This window comes from Capricornis sumatraensis, chromosome 1 (genome assembly GCF_032405125.1).
Source record: "Capricornis sumatraensis isolate serow.1 chromosome 1, serow.2, whole genome shotgun sequence".
NCBI classification, from domain to species: domain Eukaryota; kingdom Metazoa; phylum Chordata; class Mammalia; order Artiodactyla; family Bovidae; genus Capricornis; species Capricornis sumatraensis.
Window position 1 is genome coordinate 259,284,999 of NC_091069.1, and position 18,634 is coordinate 259,303,632.

The window sequence follows — 18,634 nt, forward strand, 5'->3', positions numbered from 1 at the left end:
TTCCAGGAGAGAACAGGGGTTTGAGGAAACGAGGTGCAGGCCAAGACCCTTGGGTGCTGGGGGGGTTCTCTGTGCGCCCAGTGATGGGGAAGGGTCTGAGGGAGGGAACAGCTGCAGGACAGCGGGGGGCCTGGGGGGACAGTCCTGGGACAAGTTACTCAACCCCAGGAGGCGGCCGGTCTGGAGGGAGTCTTGGAGAAAGGTGCACTCCGGAACAGGGAACATCAGAAACTCCTGAGGGGCCCTTGCGTATCGATGGCCTCCTTTCTCAAAGCCAGGGCTCCATGCAGAGCTGGGGGCAATGGTCAGGATGACGGGGCCTGTACCCCAGTCGTGAGGGCTCCTACTTAGGAGTGCTTTAAATGACACCTCCTTTGGCATGCGTCCTCCGTCGCTTCAGTCATGCCCAGCTCTCTGCAACCCCATGGACTGTAGCCCGCCAGGCTCCTCTGTCCATGGGATTCTCCAGGCAAGAGAGTGGGTTGCCATGCCCTCCTCCAGGGGATCTTCTTGACCCAGGGATGGAACCCTCCTCTCCTGCACTGTACTCAGATTCTTTACCGTCTGAGCCTCCACACACCAAGGCCCTGATGAAACACTAGTCCGAATCTCTCCCAGAAGTGAGGTGGCTACATCTCCCCTTCTAAGTCATCCTTGCAAACAAGCCCCAGAATTAACCATCCCACAGTTTTCTTTTGGGGATCTGTGACATAACAAGAAAAGCTATTTCACCCGCTTTTTTTTTTTTTTGCTGCACCGTGTGGCATGTGGGATCTTAGTTCCCTGACCAGGGATTGAACCTGTGTGCCCTGCAGTGGAAGGGCAGAGTCTTAACCACTGGGCCTCTAGGGAGCTCCTTCACCCTTTTCTGTTCTCAAAGCATAAGCAGTTTCTCATCATTTATAAGAGGCTAACCTCAAGAATTAGTATATAAATAATAACATTAACTAGGGGTTTCCCTCATAGCTCAGTCGGTAAAGAATCTGCCTGCAATGCAGGAGACCCGGGTTCGATTCCTGGGTGGGGAAGATCCCCTGGAGGAGGAAATGGCAACCCACTCCAGGATTCTTGCCTGGAGGATCCCATGGACAGGGGAACCTGGCGGGCTACAGACCACTGGATCACAAGAATCGGACACAACTTAACAGCAAAACCACCACCAACAACAACATTCACCAGGGAGATGATCCAGAAAGGCCCAAAGAGAAAGTCTCCCCAAGACCTGGGCCTCCTCCCATCAGTCTCGTCACTCGTCACCTTCCAAAGGGGAGACAGCTCGTACCAGGGCCTGGCTTCCAGGAAACAGCAGGACGCAAGATTTCTTGGAGCAGGAAACTGAAAGGGAATCACGGGGAAAGGAAGAGCTTCACTGCCTGCAGTCTGAGGGCCTCAGTAAACTCTGATCACCTGTCTGAGCATCACACAGGAAGCAGCAGGTGGGAAGCCAGCCTGGGTTCATCCAGCAGATCTGTTTCCAGCCTGGGCGACGGATGGACTCTGAACCTCAGTGTACTCAGCCGCAAAGGCGGCAACGATGCAAACGGGCCATCCACGTCACAGGAAGAAGGAAGCATTCGTTAACGCTGGCTGCCAGCCTCCTTCCTGCATCGTTATTTGAAATCTCCAAACTAAAGTCCATGCCCCAGCGGCTGTTAAACAGCGTGGCTCAGAGCAGTCACTTCCCGGTGGCCTCTCCCTGGCCGCGCGTGCTCCACGGTACTGGTCTGTTCATGAGACAGACCCCCCTGAAGCCTGGCAGTTTACAGCGCAAGGGCTCAATCAGCAGCTTCCTGCACACCTCATGCCACGCCCTCAGCCGGCGCTCTGGATTTCCTTCTTTAGGCAGAAATTCAAAACAAGAGGACTAGGCGTGGAAGGTGCTTTCTGCACTGGTGCCCAGCCATCACTATGCTTCCTGGGGTCACACGGGGTAATCTGGGGGCAGCGCTTGGGCGTTGGGCAGCGCTTGGGGGCAGCGCTTGGGCGTTGGGCAGCGCTTGGGGGCAGCGCCTGGAGGCAGCGCTTGGGCGTGGGCGAGAAAACACCTTGCGTCCTAGAACCTGCCGCACAGGCGACATTCTGGAGCCGCGACAAGTCAGCGTCCCGTGGTCTGCCCAGCCCCCACCTCCAGAAGGCCCAGTCAGGAAGGAAGAGTCAGGAGGCCCGGAAAACAGCTCGACAGCTTCTCCTGTTTGATGGACTGCCATCTCTACACTCGAATTCCATTCATTTTCCTAAAAGGCCCCCGGTGATTACTGAAAAGCTAGCGGCCGCTCTCCACGTGGCTCTGAGTCCCGGCGCTGACATACTTACTGGCCACGAGCGGCTCTCCAGGCCCTTCCGACAGCGGGTCAGCATCTGGTCCCTCCGGAGTCCCCTGAGCAGGAGACTCTGCGCCATCCCCCTCGCCCAGGGACGAGCCAGGCTGCTGGGAGGCGGACGTCCCCCCTCTTGGGCCCTGGCCGGGCTCCGGGCTTCCGTCCGTCCCCGCGGCAACGTCTGCAGCCCCCGGCTCCTCCGCAGCCCCATGACGGCCAGGCTCCTGTGTCTCATCCTGGTCATCTGCTGGGGGGCAGCCGCCCACAGGGCTCCCGGGGCAGCGGTACTGAGGCACGACCCCGACGAACTTCAGGCCCCGACTCGCAGCCTCCTGGATCTGTGAGGCAAACCAGACCAAGGGAAACGGGTAAACGGGACGTTCCATCAGAGCGGGGGCACACGTGGCACCTCAGGGAGGCCTCGGGGGATGTTTCCCAGTGTGTGTGTGTGTGTGTGTGTGTGTGTGTGTGTGTGTGTGTGTGTGTGTGTGTGTGTGTGTGCGCGCGCGCACGTGCGCGCATCCGCACCACACAGAAAATGGGATCTTAGTTCTCTGATATTGGAGCTGAAACTCCAATCCGTTGGCCACCTGATGCAAAGAACTCGCTCCTTGGGAAAGACCCTGATGCTGGGAAAGACTGAAGGCAGGAGAACAGAATGACAGGGGATGAGACGGTTGGATGGCATCACTGACTCAATGGACATGAGTTTGGGTAGATTCCGGGAGTTGGTGATGGACAGGGAGGCCTGGTGTGCTGCAGTCCATGGGGTTGCAAAGAGTTAGACATGACTGAGCGACTGAACTGAACTGAACTGAGTTCTCCAAGCAGGGATCTAACCCACACCCCACTGCACTGAGTCTTAACCAATGGACCACCAGGGAAGTCTGGGTGTTCCTGTTTGAACATGAAATCTCTCAAGCTGGCCAAGGCTCCACCTCCTCAAGGTGGTGGCCACACCCCAAGTCTGGCCTGACTGGGGATAGAGAGGGGCTTATTTTCTTAAACTGTAAAAAAATTAATAAATAAAGCATTTGACTGTGAAGGGCTGGGATGGCCTCTCTGTGAAATGCTACGTTAGCCCCAATTAGTAATTTTTCCTAAGAAGCTGAGGGTTCTAAAAGGATGAGCTGGAACAAAAAGGCTGAAAGAGGAAGCTCATTTTGCTAAGAGTTTATTTTTGTGTGTGATCCCTTTTTTTTCTGATGAATCACCTACTTCCTGCTAATCAGGCTACTATCTAACTCAACACATCTACATAACCACACACTAACTACCAGATGACGTTTTATGACCCAAAGAGCTTCCTCTCTGAAACAATTGCTCTGGCAGAGAAGGGCAAAGGTGGTGAGAATCACCAGTGTGCAAAAGCTGATGGCACACCCCGAGAGAGGGCACCTCTGAGGACAGCAGCCTGGGGGAAGCACGGATGTCTGAAGACCATGCCCAGCCTGCGGGCACTGCACGCGGTGCCCCACAGCTCTCCACCCCCATCCGGTCCAGGTGACAAGTGGCACCTTCTCACCTCCTGAGCCTCCAGACGGGGGGCACATGGGTGCACTGAGTTCTCGGCCATGTGAACCCTCCCCTCCCCGAGAAAGCAACCCTGCCCCCACCGCAGGCAACTGAATGTAACTGTCGTAAGTGAAAGACAAATGGAAAGTAAAAGCTAAACAGAAGCAAGAGCTGGCCGAAATTAGAAGACGCGCGTTAGGGGACGTGCTGGGCAAGGGGGCTCAGGTCACTTTACAGATGCAGCAGGAAGGGGAGACCGTAGAGCCTGGGAAGCTCAGTCACCAACCCCCGAGTGGATGACCTCAGAGAGCCGCCAGGCATCAGCAGTGACCCTCTCCTGTCATTTGAGAAGGAGTAAGAAACATCAGAAAGTGAAGAGGAACTAAAAAGCTTCTTGATGAAAGTGAAAGAGGAGAGTGAAAAAGTTGGCTTAAAGCTCAACATTCAGAAAACGAAGATCATGGCATCTGGTCCCATCACTTCATGGGAAATAGATGGGGAAACAGTGGAAACAGTGTCAGACTTTATTTTTGTGGGGCTCCAAAATCACTGCAGATGGTGATTGCAGCCATGAAATTAAAGGGTGCTTACTCCTTGGAAGGAAAGTTATGACCAACCTAGATAGCATATTAAAAAGCAGAGACATTACTTTGCCAACAAAGGTCCGTCTAGGCAAGGTTGTGGTTTTTCCACTGGTGATGTATGGATGTGAGAGTTGGACTGTGAAGAAGGCTGAGCGCCGAAGAATTGATGTGTTTGAACTGTGGTGTTGGAGAAGACTCTTGAGAGTCCCTTGGACTGCAAGGAGATCCAACCAGTCCATTCTAAAGGAGATCAGTCCTGGGTGTTCATTGGAAGGACTGATGTTGAAGCTGAAACTCCAATACTTTGGCCACCTCATGCGAAGAGTTGACTCATTGGAAAAGACTCTGATGCTGGGAGGGATTGGGGGCAGGAGGAGAAAGGGATGACAGAGGATGAGATGGCTGGATGGCATCACCGACTTGATGGACGCGAGTCTGAGTGAACTCCGGGAGGTGGCGATGGACAGGGAGGCCTGGCGTGCTGGGATTCACGGGGTCGCAAAGAGTCAGACACGACTGAGCGACTGAATGAACTGAACTGAAGAAACACCAGCACGAGCTCCTCTTTAAAGGAGAAGCAAGCCTCAGCCCCGCTCCACGGATGACCCACCCTAACTTACGGCAGAAGGTCATTTTAGTTCAGCCCTGGCCGTTCTGGAAAATGATCTGGAGCAGTAATACGAACGCACAGCCCAGTTCAGTTCAGCCGCTCAGTCGTGTCCGACTCTTTGTGACCCCCTGGATTGCAGCACGCCAGGCCTCCCTGTCCATCACCAACTCCCGGAGTTTACTCAGATTCACGTCCATCGAGTTGGTGATGCCATCCAGCCATCTCATCCTCTGTCGTCCCCTTCTCCTCCTGCCTTCAATCTTTCCCAGCACCAGGGTCTTTTCAGATGAGTCAGTTCTTCGAATCAGGTGGCGAAAGTACTGGAGTCTCAGCTTCAGCGTCTGTCCTTCCAAAGTCTAGCCTGTGCTAGGCAGTAATGATCACCATGGATCTGCTGTGTGTGAAACCCTGCACCATGCTTTTTGTATCAATGGTTTGGCCTAATCCTCGAACAACCCTACACGGTCTCCTGATCTTCATTTCAGATGAGGACACTGAAGCCCAGAGCCATTTCAAGTCCTAAAGTGAGCTGTGGGAAGTCAGGTTCCAAGTCAGGTTTGGCTCAGGTCCAAGCTAACTCTTAAGTACAAGGCCAAGTGGACACGTGTCAAAGCGTCCAGTTCTCTGACACGCACGTGTCCACACAAATCCCCGCAGCTGGCTCAGTTCACACTTCAAAAAGTTTTTTTTTAAAACCTTGAAGTCATCATTTCCATTCTGAAAGTTCATTTGCTACCCATTAATCTGTGATATCTACCTATTTTTAGAAACTGTTTTAGAAAGCTTCCAAAAGAAGACACAGGTCACCAAGTTTTTAAAAACAAAACAATGAGGAGATAATTGTACCAAACAGCCTGAGGTTGAGGGGAGCTAATCTCCGAGGTTCCCGGCAGCACAGGCAAAAGAGAAACAGAACGGAGTAAGTCATGGTCAGTAAGGGAGCAGAGTAACTTGCTAGTAATTTGCCCACATACAGTAGGTGATCAATTAGGACCTGCTGAATCAAGGAGCGAATGGACACATTAAATACTGCCTGGATCGGTGTCTCTTCTTCCAGAACGACTCCTGGAAGGTAGGGATGGAGACTGACTGATTTTTCACCTCTGCTGCTGCTGCTAAGTCACGTCAGTCGTGTCCGACTCTGTGTGACCCCATAGATGGCAGCCCACCAGGCTCCCCCGTCCCCGGGATTCTCCAGGCAAGAACACTGGAGTGGGCTGCCATTTCCTTCTCCAATGCATGAAAGTGAAAAGTGAAAGGGAAGTCGCTCAGTTGTGTCCGACTCTTAGCGACCCCATGGACGGCAGCCCACCAGGCTCCTCCATCCATGGGAGTTTCCAGGCGAGAGCACTGGAGTGGGTCGCCAGTGCCTTCTCCGTTTCAGCTCTAAAATCCAAGAAACCAACAAACATTTATTAAGTTCCTACAGTGGCTCAAAACAGCATCATGCTTCGGTGCTGGGGCTACAAAATAGGAGTCTTAACTGTCAAAAGACTCAGCTGATTAGTGTAAACAGATTTTAAAAATAATTATACTAACATGGCAGAATAATGCTTATGTTATGATGTTACATAAAAAATAAAGATTCTAAGCTTTTAAAACAGCATTATCATAGCTGTATGTGTAAATTTTCAAAATTTATCTAACAAGCATACATATCACCTTTATAACTGAAAAAAAAAAAATGAAGTCGCTCAGTCGTGTCCAACTCTTTGCAACCCCATGGACTTCAGCCCACCAGGCTCCTCTGTCCATGGGATTTTCCAGGCAAGAGTACTGGAGTGGGGTGCCATTGCCTTCTATAACTTATATTGCCTTATATAACTTCTTATAACTGAAAAGAAGTACATATTTTAGAAAATTTTCATAGAGAAGCAAAGTGCAGTAATGGATATACAGGCATAGAAAGTGACTGTTTCTGCCTGAAGGGGACACTGAGGCCTTCTCACAGCAGGTCAGGGCTACCACAAATGAAGCAGAGTGACACAGCTGGAAAAGGTGAAGGCAGTGGCAGAGCTGGAGTGTGTGAGCCTCCCCTACAACATTCATTCGGATTCTCCCCCAAATATGGTGCTGGAAGAAACCTACTTGGGGACTCAACCTGCAGGAGGCTTTGAAGGATGAATAGGAGTTCACCAGACAGGTGAGAGAAAGGGACAGGGCAGTGCAGGTAAGGATCTTCATGGTCAAAGGCCTGATGGTGGGCAACAGCCTGAGGAGTGAACAAAGTTCTGGAAATATTTCTGGGACATGACATGAGAACCCAGGAGCGCCCAGAAATGAGGCTGGGCAAGACATCACAAGGGCCATACCATGGATATCCCCAGATGGTAAGACGGCAAAGGCTCAGACTCCATTTGGCAGCAACAGGTCCCTAACTTACCCAACATAGCAGCTCTGGAGAGCCAAGGAGGGGGGTTTCCAAGGGCAAAGCACAGGTTTCTTTGAATGCTCATCTTTTATCTTTAACAGTAATGAAACTGTATCCTACACCTAGCATTGTTTAATAATCAAAACTCTTAAAAAGCTGCTCAGGGTAAATGGTAAAGACGCTGGCTCTCTCCACGGCAAGCGTTCCAGGGAACGTGTATCTCAAGAACGTGAAACATCCTTGCGCCCGAATCTTTGTCTGCAGCTCCTGGGGTGGATTCCCAGACGTGGAATGGAAGGGCCAGGGGATATCAGCTCCTCAAAGGCTGGGTACAGGCTGCCAAATTGTTTCCCAGAAAGGGTGAGCAGTCTTTCTTAACCAGCAAACCCACATTTAGATTTTATAAAGATCAATATTCGGCCAGACCCTAGGGGCTGTGACACCTTTGATTTTTCTAGAGGTGTCAAACCAAACTCTACTTGTTTCTCACTCATTCCTTCATTTGTAACCTTTGTTAAGCAAGTCTCACAAACCTCAGAAAGGCAGGCATAAGACGTGTTCATCAGGGTTCACTTCTGACCACCAGCTCTCCTCACGCCCATGGGAACCCCCTGTACTCATTCAGGTTTAGCCACTAGTCATGTGTTCATTACTCCCAAGTGTGGACTCCCCAGCCCTGCCTTTTCTCTGCAGCTCAGACCTCCATGGCCAGTGACCACAGACGATGGGTCCACCGTGGGTCTCAAACTGGGGTCAAGGTGCCTCTTCTTCAGCTCCTTCTTTTCTGTAACCCATGTATCCACTCACCTTGTCCTGCCAAACCATCCTGTGATGTTTCTGGAGCCCCACCCCTGTCCCCCAGACATCCAGGTCACTTTACTTTCAGGGACTCACCGGCTGCTGCTGGACACCACCATGGCGTCAAGCTGGGCCAGGTCTTCAAGAGCAAGGAATTGAATCCATACAGAAGATCAAAGCCTGAATATCCCAGCCACCTTGGGGAAGGAGTTCCTCACAGACTGTCACACACACGCCCACATAATTTCTCTAACAATTGCAACTAGATCATGGCAAAGCTTGGATCCGACCCTGAGTATCTTCACGCAAACCAGTGCTCCTGAATGGCAGCACTCCTTCACATTATACAACCCAGACTGTCCTAACAGCCCCTCAAATACACGATTTAACTGAAATACACCCTCATCCACCTTTTTATCACATCAGCTGCATTTAAGAACAATCCCATCCCCAACACTTAAAAGAGTAACAACTTCTGGTTTAAGCACCAAAGATTAAACAAGACAGTTTTCAACTGACCCAAGACTTCGTTCAACTCTGATGAGTAAGAACAAATGTGATAATTATACTCGGCCAACCTAGAACCAGACATAATGACGTGAAAAAGGTTTCTTATCTCTCTCTCTTTTTTTGTTTTTGGTTTCTTTTTTCTATTGAAAAAACTTTCTTTGTATAAAAAGTCTCAATGCATCAGAAAATGATATCATCTTTGGTTAAATATTTCAAGAATCATTTTTATTAAAAGTAACACCATGATGTTGGGATAGTCCCTGAAAATCCAGGGCATACTGTCTGTTACTCTCCTCTCAAAATGAATGCCACGCTGCTGCTGCTGAGTGCAAATACGTGCTCTGTCTCGTCTTACGCACACACTTGTTTAGAGTACATTTAGCAAGGAGGGTAAAACCAGCACGGGAGAAACGGGGTCCTGACTGGGTTTGGTAAACATGGAAGCCACATGTGCCACAAGAAAGGCAGCAGAAAGCACCCCTGCTGTTAGCCAACAGGACCGGAGCCCACAGGCCAAGCGGGACGGCCCAGGCGAAGGGCCAGCGACGGTCGAGGACCCTTCGGTCTGAATCTAATGAAGACGGTGTCATGGCTCATTTTATGTGTCACCCCGGATAAAACTACAGTGACTAACTGCAACACTGGTCTAGATACTGCTGTAAAGATACTCTTAGATGTAGTTGACATCTACAGTCCCCTGGCTTTCAGTAAAGCAAGTCACCCTCTATAACGTGGACAGGCCTCTGCCAATCAGTTGAAGGCCTAAAAAGCGAAGAGCAAGGTTTTCCAAAGAAGAAGGAATTCTGCCTCCAGAAAACCTGCCCGAGGCTTCAACCTGCAGACTTGAGACCGCAGCATCACTCTCACCCGAAACCTCTAGTCTACCACATGGCCCTGGAGGTTTGGGACAGCCCAGCTCCCACAGTCATTTGGGCCAGCCACGTAAGTCAATCTCAACTTCAGTCTCGACAGACAGACGGATAGCTAACACTATGAGCTGTTTCTCTGGAGAAACATCACACAGGAGAAAAGCAGATGGAGGGAATCAGGGGAAGAGGACTGTAGCAGCAGGTTGATGAATTACCTCCAAACCGAAAGCAGACCGAGCGTGAAAGGAAGGGCTGGCTCAGGGGTCCCCAAAGGCAGGGAGAGAAGTGGGCCCCGGACAGGAACAAAGGAAAGGACTCAGTCGGGTGGTGATTACAGGTCCCAGAGGAGAGGCTGGCATGCACAGAAGGCGGACTGTAGTTGCTGTTGCCTGGGTGAAAGAAGCCTCCTTGCCATGTTTTACGGTAAAGGAATTCAGTCTTTAATTGGTAGACTTCATGTCTATAGGCCATTTCCAACTTTCGGATGAACTTATTGGAATCCCTAGAACTATCATGCTATTTACAGCTGGGAATCAGAAACTTACTGACTTTTTGAAAATATAAAGATGCGCTATCCGATATGATAGTAGCCACTAGCCAAGTGTGACTGTTAATATTTAAATTTAAATTAGTTCAAATAAAATAAAATTAAAAATTCAATTCCTCAGTCACAGCAGCCACATTTCAAGTGTTTGATGGCCCCGGTGGCTGGCGACTGCCCTACTGAATGCAAATATAGAACTTCTGGTGCAAATACAGAATATTTCCGTCACCACAGAAAGCCCTACTGGACACTGCCGATACAGAGCATAAAAAACCGTATAAAACACCAAGTGACAGAAACAGGGTTTTCAACAGTGACTGCACAGGCGTATAACACAGGGCAAAGACCGAGCCTCACACATAAAGACATCCAAACGGACCCCAAACCAGAGCACCGGCCACTCTGAGCCCCCGCTGTAACTCAGGGGCCACCGTCCTGTGATAGCTGACATTTTAAAGTCTCTGGGGGCCCGTGACATACAAAGGGAACCTACAAACAGAGGCACGAACCATATGTCAAGAACAGACGCAAAAACGCTGTTCTGGTTGCACAGTCACACGTGAGTCTTCACGGTGAATATTTTATCTCACACACTCACACACACAACCCTTCTCATCTTCTGTCGCCTGAGCTCTTGTACAGCCTTCCGAAAATGGAGGTTCAAAAACAACACAGGTTTTAGCTCAAGTCTGCAGCGGTCTTTGGTTCTGACGTGTCAACACACAGCTTCAGGAACTGAAACTTTTACCCAGTGCTGCCGTCAGCTCAGTCGCGAGGCCGCACGGAAAGATCCTGCAGCCTTCTGGGGTTGTGGTTTTCCCTTTCAATGACTGACAGGTCTCAGAATGAGCCTGAGACAAGCAGTCTGAGGCTTAAAGCTCTGGACTCAGCCCTGCCACGCACTTAGCTATGTCACTGGTTGACCCAGTTGATTTATCTGAGCCTCAGTTTCCTAATCTGTAAAATGGGGATAATAACGATTAATTCACTCACTAATCACTTACTCAGTATCTTACTGACGAAGATATTACTTACTGAGGAAGATATTACTTACTCAGTTACTTACTATGTGCTGAGAACGAGGTCCTGGGGAAGCAAACAGGCACCATCCTTGACCTCCTGGATTCAATACTTTTTGGTCTCACTCTAGAGACTCTGAAAGTCCATCTGATCTCCTTCTCAACCTGCCTGCGCTTAGTCTGAAGGACCACTGCTTACTAACTCTTAAGTCCCTGGCAGGGCTAGAGTTGGGAGAAGAGGTTTTATTCTCCTCAGCTACTAGCAGTGATCTGGTGGGATGCTCGAGAAATTATAGAATAACCTGGAAAACTGTAAACTCCCTTAAAAACAAAAGGAAGAGATGGAGTCCAGCGCTGGGATAGGAGCAGAGAACAAGTTCATCCTTTGGTGACACTGTTTAGGGGAAGTATTTCTGATAAAAGGAGTTTTATTGGCTTTCATTATCTTTATTAACTGGCTGGGTGCTTTCACTTAGATTGTGCCTATAATTTCACTGTTCACCTAAAATGTCATTCCTGGGAAATCAGTAGACCCAAGAGGGAATATACTGTTAAGCTCTCAACTCTCAAAAATCTTCAACTAGCTCTTTAAAAAAAAAATTATTTATTTACTTATTTGGCTGTGCTGGGTCTTAGTTGCAGCATGTGGGATATAGTTCCCTGACTGAGGATCAAACCTGGGCCCCCTGCATTGGGAGTGTGGAGTCTTAGCCACTGGCCCACCAGGGACGTCTCTTTAACTAGCTCTTAATGCCCTGTGAAAACCAAACCACCAGAAGATCCCAACCTGATGTCAAAAGTGTAAATCAGAGATGGAAAGGGAGCAAGGAAAGGCCTATCTCTGGGGAAGGCTCTAACGGTGACCCAAGTGGCCAGCAGGGCACAGCCAGAGTAGAATCTTAGGACCAGAATATCCACCATAGTCAGGAAGATGGCTCTGGGTTTTGGCCCTATGTCTTTTTAAAAAATTTGTTAGCATTCTTCTTCTTTCTCTTGTAGGACCGATTTTCTCCATGGGGCAGAAAATATGGCCATTTCCAACTTCTGAGTTTCTCTGCTCATGGCTTAGCCACTGGAGACAGACTATCCAAATGTCCTGGGTCCACACAAGTGAAAAATCTCAGGGAAGGGCTCTGATTGGCTCAGCTTGGGTCAGGTGTTCATCTCGGGGCCAATCAGCTCTGGCCAGCGTGAGGGTGGCTCCTGTGGAAATCACACAGCTGGACTGTGGGAACAAAGCCGCTTTCAGAAGAAGAGGAATCTCAGGGCAGAAAAAATTAGGATTTAATGTCTGTTATGCAGATATATCATCTCATGGGAAATAAAATTTGAAATCTGTTCAGTACCCACAGGTACACAAGTGAAGAAGAGAAAATTAGGCAACTGATATTTAAACCAAACAAAACCGAGCAAGTTAAGACCACACCGATCACAACAATGTTGATACATTTTGGTCAAAGTGGACCCCGGGCCAGCACTCTAGCTTATTTTGTCTGCGTGGACACAGCATTCAGCTCCTTGTCTTGGGCTATGTTCTTCTCAGCTCTGCTCTGGATTTCTTTTCTCAGCTTTATTGCAGTATAACTGAAGATTGTTTTTTAAGAGTACTTTCTGGAGTCAATGTCCACACCCGAGCTCGCCCCTTCCCAGGGCAGTCTGCCATGCCACAGGCACCCAGATCAGGGGGGCAGGGACTGGGGTGGACGGGGGTCTCTCCTCTGGCAGAGCTGCATGGGCCCTGCAAACGCCTGATCTCGTCGACGTCTGCCCATCAGCAGCACTTTGCATGGATGTGCTCAGACCAGGATCTTGGAGCAAAAGCAAAGAGCTTGGCATCATCCAGGCAGGAAAACTGAGGGACCTCCAAGTCAAAGGACCTCAGGAGGGTCTGCATCCCCTGCCCTGGCTACAAGACCCCCGACTCGTGCTGCCACTAAGGCCGGGGCACGCCCACAAAGACAATGGAGCCATCAAATCCCCCACATCTCACGTTAGCAAGCATTTGCATAGACTTTCATCAGAGTCGCATGGGAAAGTCAAGGATATGCACCAGACTTGCCGCTTGCCAGTTGCGTGGCTGCATGGCTGGTAAAACGACCTGAAACGCAGGTGGACTCTGCACACAGGCATGGCCTGGGGGACAGAATCCAAGAAGGAACAAGGCCAGCAACGTGAACGGGAAGAAAGTGTGCTCAGCTACACGAAGCAGGGCAAACATCCTGCACCAAAAAGCCGTCATCACAGTAGCTTCCATTTACTGAGCGCTTACCCTGCGCCAAAAGCTGTTCAAGAGCTTTATGTGGATTACCTCATCTCATCCTTACGTAACAGTGACGTATATACCTGGCCATGGGTAAAACAGACGGCCAGTGGGAGGCTGCTGGTGATCACAGGAACTCAGCTCGGTACTCTGTGACCACCTAGAGGGGTGGGAAGGAGGTGGGGTGGGAAGGTCCAAGAGGCAACGGATGGATGCATGTGTGTGCTGTGCGTGTTCAGGCGCTCAGTCGTGTCGGACTCTGTGCGACCCCATGCACTGTGGCCCATCAGGCTCCTCTGTCCATGGGATTCTCCAGGCAAGAATACTGGAGTGGGTTGCCATGCCCCCCTCCAGGGGATCTTCCCCACCCAGGGATCGAACCCAGGTCTCCTGCCTTACAGGTAGATTCTTTACCACTGAGCCCCCAGGGAGGCCCTTACATATATATAAGATACATATATATATACATAGCTATACATATATAACTATTTTGTACTGTTGTACAGCAGAAACTAACATAACATTGCAAAGCAATTATATTCCAATAAAATTTTTTTTAAAAAACAGGTTTTTTTAATTTTTCGCATGCTACAGATTAGAAAACAGACACAGACAGGCTGCCCAGCTTGCCCAAGGGCACACAGCTAGAAGATCGCAGGGAGGATTCAATCCTAGTCAGCCTGGCTTTAGGCTCCACATTCCCACTTGTTACACTGCTCAGATTGTATTTGCAACAGAACGTCCTACCCTCTAAGCCACATTGTGAAAACTGGGGCTAGATCTTCAAGAGAGTCTTTGGAGTCTGGAATTTTGCTCTGTAGGCAATGAGATGCCATCACAGCTTCTGGCCGCAGCGATGTAATCAGGCCTTTCCCAAGGAGGACTGATGTTTCCGCAGGATGTGGTACGGATGGGGAGGGGGCTGGGGGAGAGAGGCAGAGCGAGGGCGCGGGGCCCAGGGGTCACTGCAGAGCCCGTGGGAGAGGTCAGAAGAGGCTGCGCTTGCCATGGGAAAGGACGGACGAGGGAGACAGAGACCCAGAGCCGAGGCGGCGGTGGGGACGACGGGTGACATGCGACGAGGCGCGATGCGACGCGTCAAAGCATCGGCGACCTGCTGTCCGGACTTTGAACAAGCTGACACTTCTGAAGGCAAAAGGTATGCTGTGACGAGAGGCATGAGCCAGAACTGTCCAAGCAAACCCAGACAGACACCCAGGGTCACCTCTGTCTCAGTAATTCTCATCAAAGTTACGAAAACAAAAAAGCCTCCTAGCTGGGCATTCCACTGGGCCTTCTTTCACAAGGCACTGCCCGAGATAAGATAGGGCATTTCCAGAAAAGCAAAGCAAAGAAAGACCAGCTGGAATCTGGAATCCTGGACCGGCTGTACTGAAAACCCCAACTTTATTCTTTGGTAATTGCAGTGACCCTGGAATTATAAGCTTGGGACAAAGAACCTCAAGGGCTTAATAACACTCCTGGGAATGTTCTGGAAAACCAATTTGAGAGTCTTCATGGAACTCAAATCTCAGCACCACAGTTAAGTGACTGAGGCAAAAGAACCCGAGTTTTAAGAAGTTTAACCAGGAGCAGATGTTTTCCTTCACACTACGCTGCTGTTTTAACATCCAGAATTCGTGACTTTTTTCCCACCATTCCCTGATTTACATAGGCCTCCAAAGCATTAATGAAAGGCACTTGAACAAAATATTGAGATAGTGTGGTTGGACCAATGCTGTCCCAGTTTTAACCCTTGGTTAAAAACCCTTTTTGGTCCCCATGACTCCAGACCAACAAAAATACAACTCAGTCTGAATGGCATTTGAAACTCCCATGGTTAACAGAACAGTGAAACTAAGTACTTGGGGATGGTTTTCATTACAGTGCTAAAGAAATGAGTGTTCGTTGTTCTTTTTGTAAATACCCTGAAGAACCCTGGGATGGCTTTTCTAGGAGATGAAAATGATCTGAGAGTTTCAGATCTCATGAAGATATGTGATCTCTTTGAGTAACACATAGGGGTTTGTTTTTCAAGGGGCTGATTTTCCATTAACAACTGTTGAGAATTACACTTAAAGATGATTTCCAATGCCCAATAATTCAACGCCCTTCATATTCAACACTCAACTCCTTATTTCCACTTCATGCCTTCATATTTTTAATTCTATGAGCCCTAAATGGTCTCAAAGTTCTCTCCTAGTAGAATGAACTGTAAATGAACACAGATGTCTGAATTCACGTCTGTGGCAGGCTATATTTTCCAAAGATATCTCTCAACCCCCATGACCTGCTAGAACCTTGTCACTCCCCCATCAAGAGGCAGAGTCTATATCCATCTCCTTGGACCAGTATGGCTCTCCACCAATGAGCAAAGTCAAAAGGACACCATGTGACTTTTGAGCCCTGGTCATAACATTTCCACGAACTTCCACCTTGCTTTTCGGGAAGAACTCAGCCATATGTTTTGAGGAAACCCCACTCGTCTGTGGAGAGGCCTGTAGCCTAGCAACTGCTTGCCAACGCTGTGAGTGCACCATCTTGAAAGTGGAATCCCCAGCCACTGACCAGGGGATGCCACGGAGAGCAGAGGCTAGCAGTCTTGCCAAGTCCTGCCCAAGCTGCACATTTGTGAGCAGAATAAATGAATGTGGCTGTAAACCACTCGGTTTTGAGGTGGTGGTTACACGGCAACAGACATCCTCTTAAAATACAGTAATCCTCACTAATTCATACCCATGGGAAGATACCAGACTGCAGTCATTTCTTAGAGCAAAACCCACAGTCCTTTATCAAGCAGGCAGTCAGGAGCATTTGCAAACATGCGGAAATGTAAACAAGGACAACACAAATACTTGCAAGGCGCGGGCCTCCAGGGACCTGCTTTAATAGCGAGGTAAGAGCAGTCTGTAATTAGCCTCTCCGTTTGTGATGATCCACCTGAATGGCTGGCGCAAGCAGGTCGGGGGTCGGGGGCAGGCAGGGGGGTGTGGGGAGCTAAGCGCGGCCCCTGCAGCGCACCTTACATGATTAACCGGCTGAGCAAAACTACAGGCTCAGAGAAGCCTGGTTCTTGTTTATTGCAAGATACAATGCGCAGCCCATGAATTAGTGATGATGCTTTACTACTTAGGAACCACACAGAACACCGCCCGCATTCCCAGCCTCCACCGGACTTGGAAAAAGCCACAGGGAAATCCTGTGCTTGAGGCTTCGGGGAAAAATCCATCTGTATTCTTAAGGTGTCCTAAAGAGACTCCTTCCTTGCCCTCTGGGGAGCACCTCAGAAGTTAGAGTGGCCAGTGCACCTCGCATTTAAACCAGGGAGTCTTTGAAATGAAGTTTATATGCCAACAGAACAATGAAAAGTTCCAGCAAAAGCTAACCTTACTTTTTACCAGGAATATATTTAAACACTTGCTTTTAACGCTTTTCCATCTCTTCAGGGGTATTTCTTTTGATGTGTACTCCTTGTATCCACCATATCCCAATCTTTCTTTCTTGGAAGCAGTTTTCTTCATAAAACTTGTTTTACCTCCTTGAGTTCAGTAACATCCTTATCACCCCGCTGATAACATCCTTACTCTCCCCGTCGATAACGTGTACCCTGCCGCCAATAATGTCCCTACTTAAAGGAAAGGTGTTACATGTGCACAATGGAACACGAGCCAACCATTAAAAGGAACAATCCTGCCACTCGCAGCAACCTGGATGAACCTGGAGGGCATCACGCTAAGAGAAATAAGCCAGACAAAGAAAAGCAAATATCCCTGACATGTGGAATCTGCAAAAGTCGGAAACACAGAGTAGAAAGCTGGTCACAGGGGGCTGGGGTGGGGGGAGGAGAAATGTTTGTCTCCATTTGAAAGAGAAGAAAACCAAGAGTCTGAGAAAATGCTGTGTGCCACCAACCTGTCCGTGATTCATTAAGCAACACGTTTGCTTTACTGGAGGTGGGAGAAAATTCTGGAACTGGACTTTTAAGTTCCAGATTTCTCCTGGAGGTGGCTCATCAGGTTCAGGAATTGGGTACTTAGCGTGCAAAGTGCCCCCCTCCTCCCCAAGCCAGCCTCAGCACTGCTGACGGGTCCTAAGGGGACCCAGCTCTCTGAGGGGGAATTTTCCCAAAGGCAGAGGAGGAGAAACTCTTCCATGGGCTGTAAACCTGTCACAACGGCTCTTGAAGCCCTCCGAAAAGATTCCACACAATCTCAAGCAATAAAATTGAAACCTTCCAGTTTGGGGAAAAGAAATCGCCTGCCAGGATAGAGCCCCAGCCCTCAGACGAGGCGCCCCACCCTCCACGTGCCTCGAGGTTTGTCCAAACTCCCACACTTGTTATCCGTGCTGGATCGCACACAGATCCGGCAGACAGGAGGTCTCAGTGCTCAAGGCGGCTCGGCACCTCCCAGCAATCCAGACGGGGACGTTCAACCCCGGCTGTAAACCCGGCGGCTGCCACGTGTGTTCACCGACACTGCATAATCAGCGCTCACACCAGGGCCTCTCCCAGAAAACACAGATTTTTTTGCACACCAGGCATGTCACTTTGGAAACTTTTCTGGCAAGAACAGCCAATTCCGTATTTGTAAACACGCCCGGCGGGAAGAAGGCCGGCAAACCGGTGACACTGTAACCCTTCCAAGTCACTTCCAGGGAGCCCTGGCTCAACAAGTTTCAACCACCCCCAAAGTGAGGGACAGGAAGGAGAAAACGCGCACATTCGTCTCCTCGGCGCCCTGCCTCACGTCCAAAACCACCCACCTGAGCTCCTGCTTCATTGTTCAGCCATGTCTGACCCTTTGCGACTCAAGGACTGCAGCCCGCCGGGCTCCTCTGTCCATGGGAATCTCCCGGCAAGAATACTGGAGGGGGTTGCCATGCCCTCCTCCAGGGGATCTTCCCGACCTAGGGATCGAACCTGCATCTCCTGCAGATCCGGCGCTGGAGGCAGATTCTTTACCACTGAGCCACCAAGAAAGCCCCCAAAGCATCTCTCTATATACAATTCTAACACCGTTGAAGCCTCGGGAATCCGCGGCTGTTACTGTCATTCCATGAATATCCATTGAGCGTCTATTCTATGACCCACACTCAAGAGAGACAGGAAATAATACAATAATTCAGTAAAAATGTATCTTAGGAGGCGAAAGAGATGCCAGAGAAATCGAGTAGAATGAAGGGCAGCCCTCGGGTGGGGAGGGAGGTCCTCTTCTAACAGATGCACACTCGAAAG

General features: G+C 49.6%; 1 protein-coding gene across 1 annotated transcript in view; it reads right to left on the reverse strand.

Moving 5' to 3' along the window:
• Window positions 1–18,634, reverse strand: part of RFTN1 (raftlin, lipid raft linker 1) — a 231,686-nt gene that overhangs the window by 72,806 nt on the left and 140,246 nt on the right. Inside the window, exon 5 of the mRNA XM_068972288.1 lies at window positions 2,314–2,656. Coding sequence (XP_068828389.1) covers window positions 2,314–2,656 — 343 coding nt within the window. The remainder of the gene's footprint in view (window positions 1–2,313; window positions 2,657–18,634) is intronic.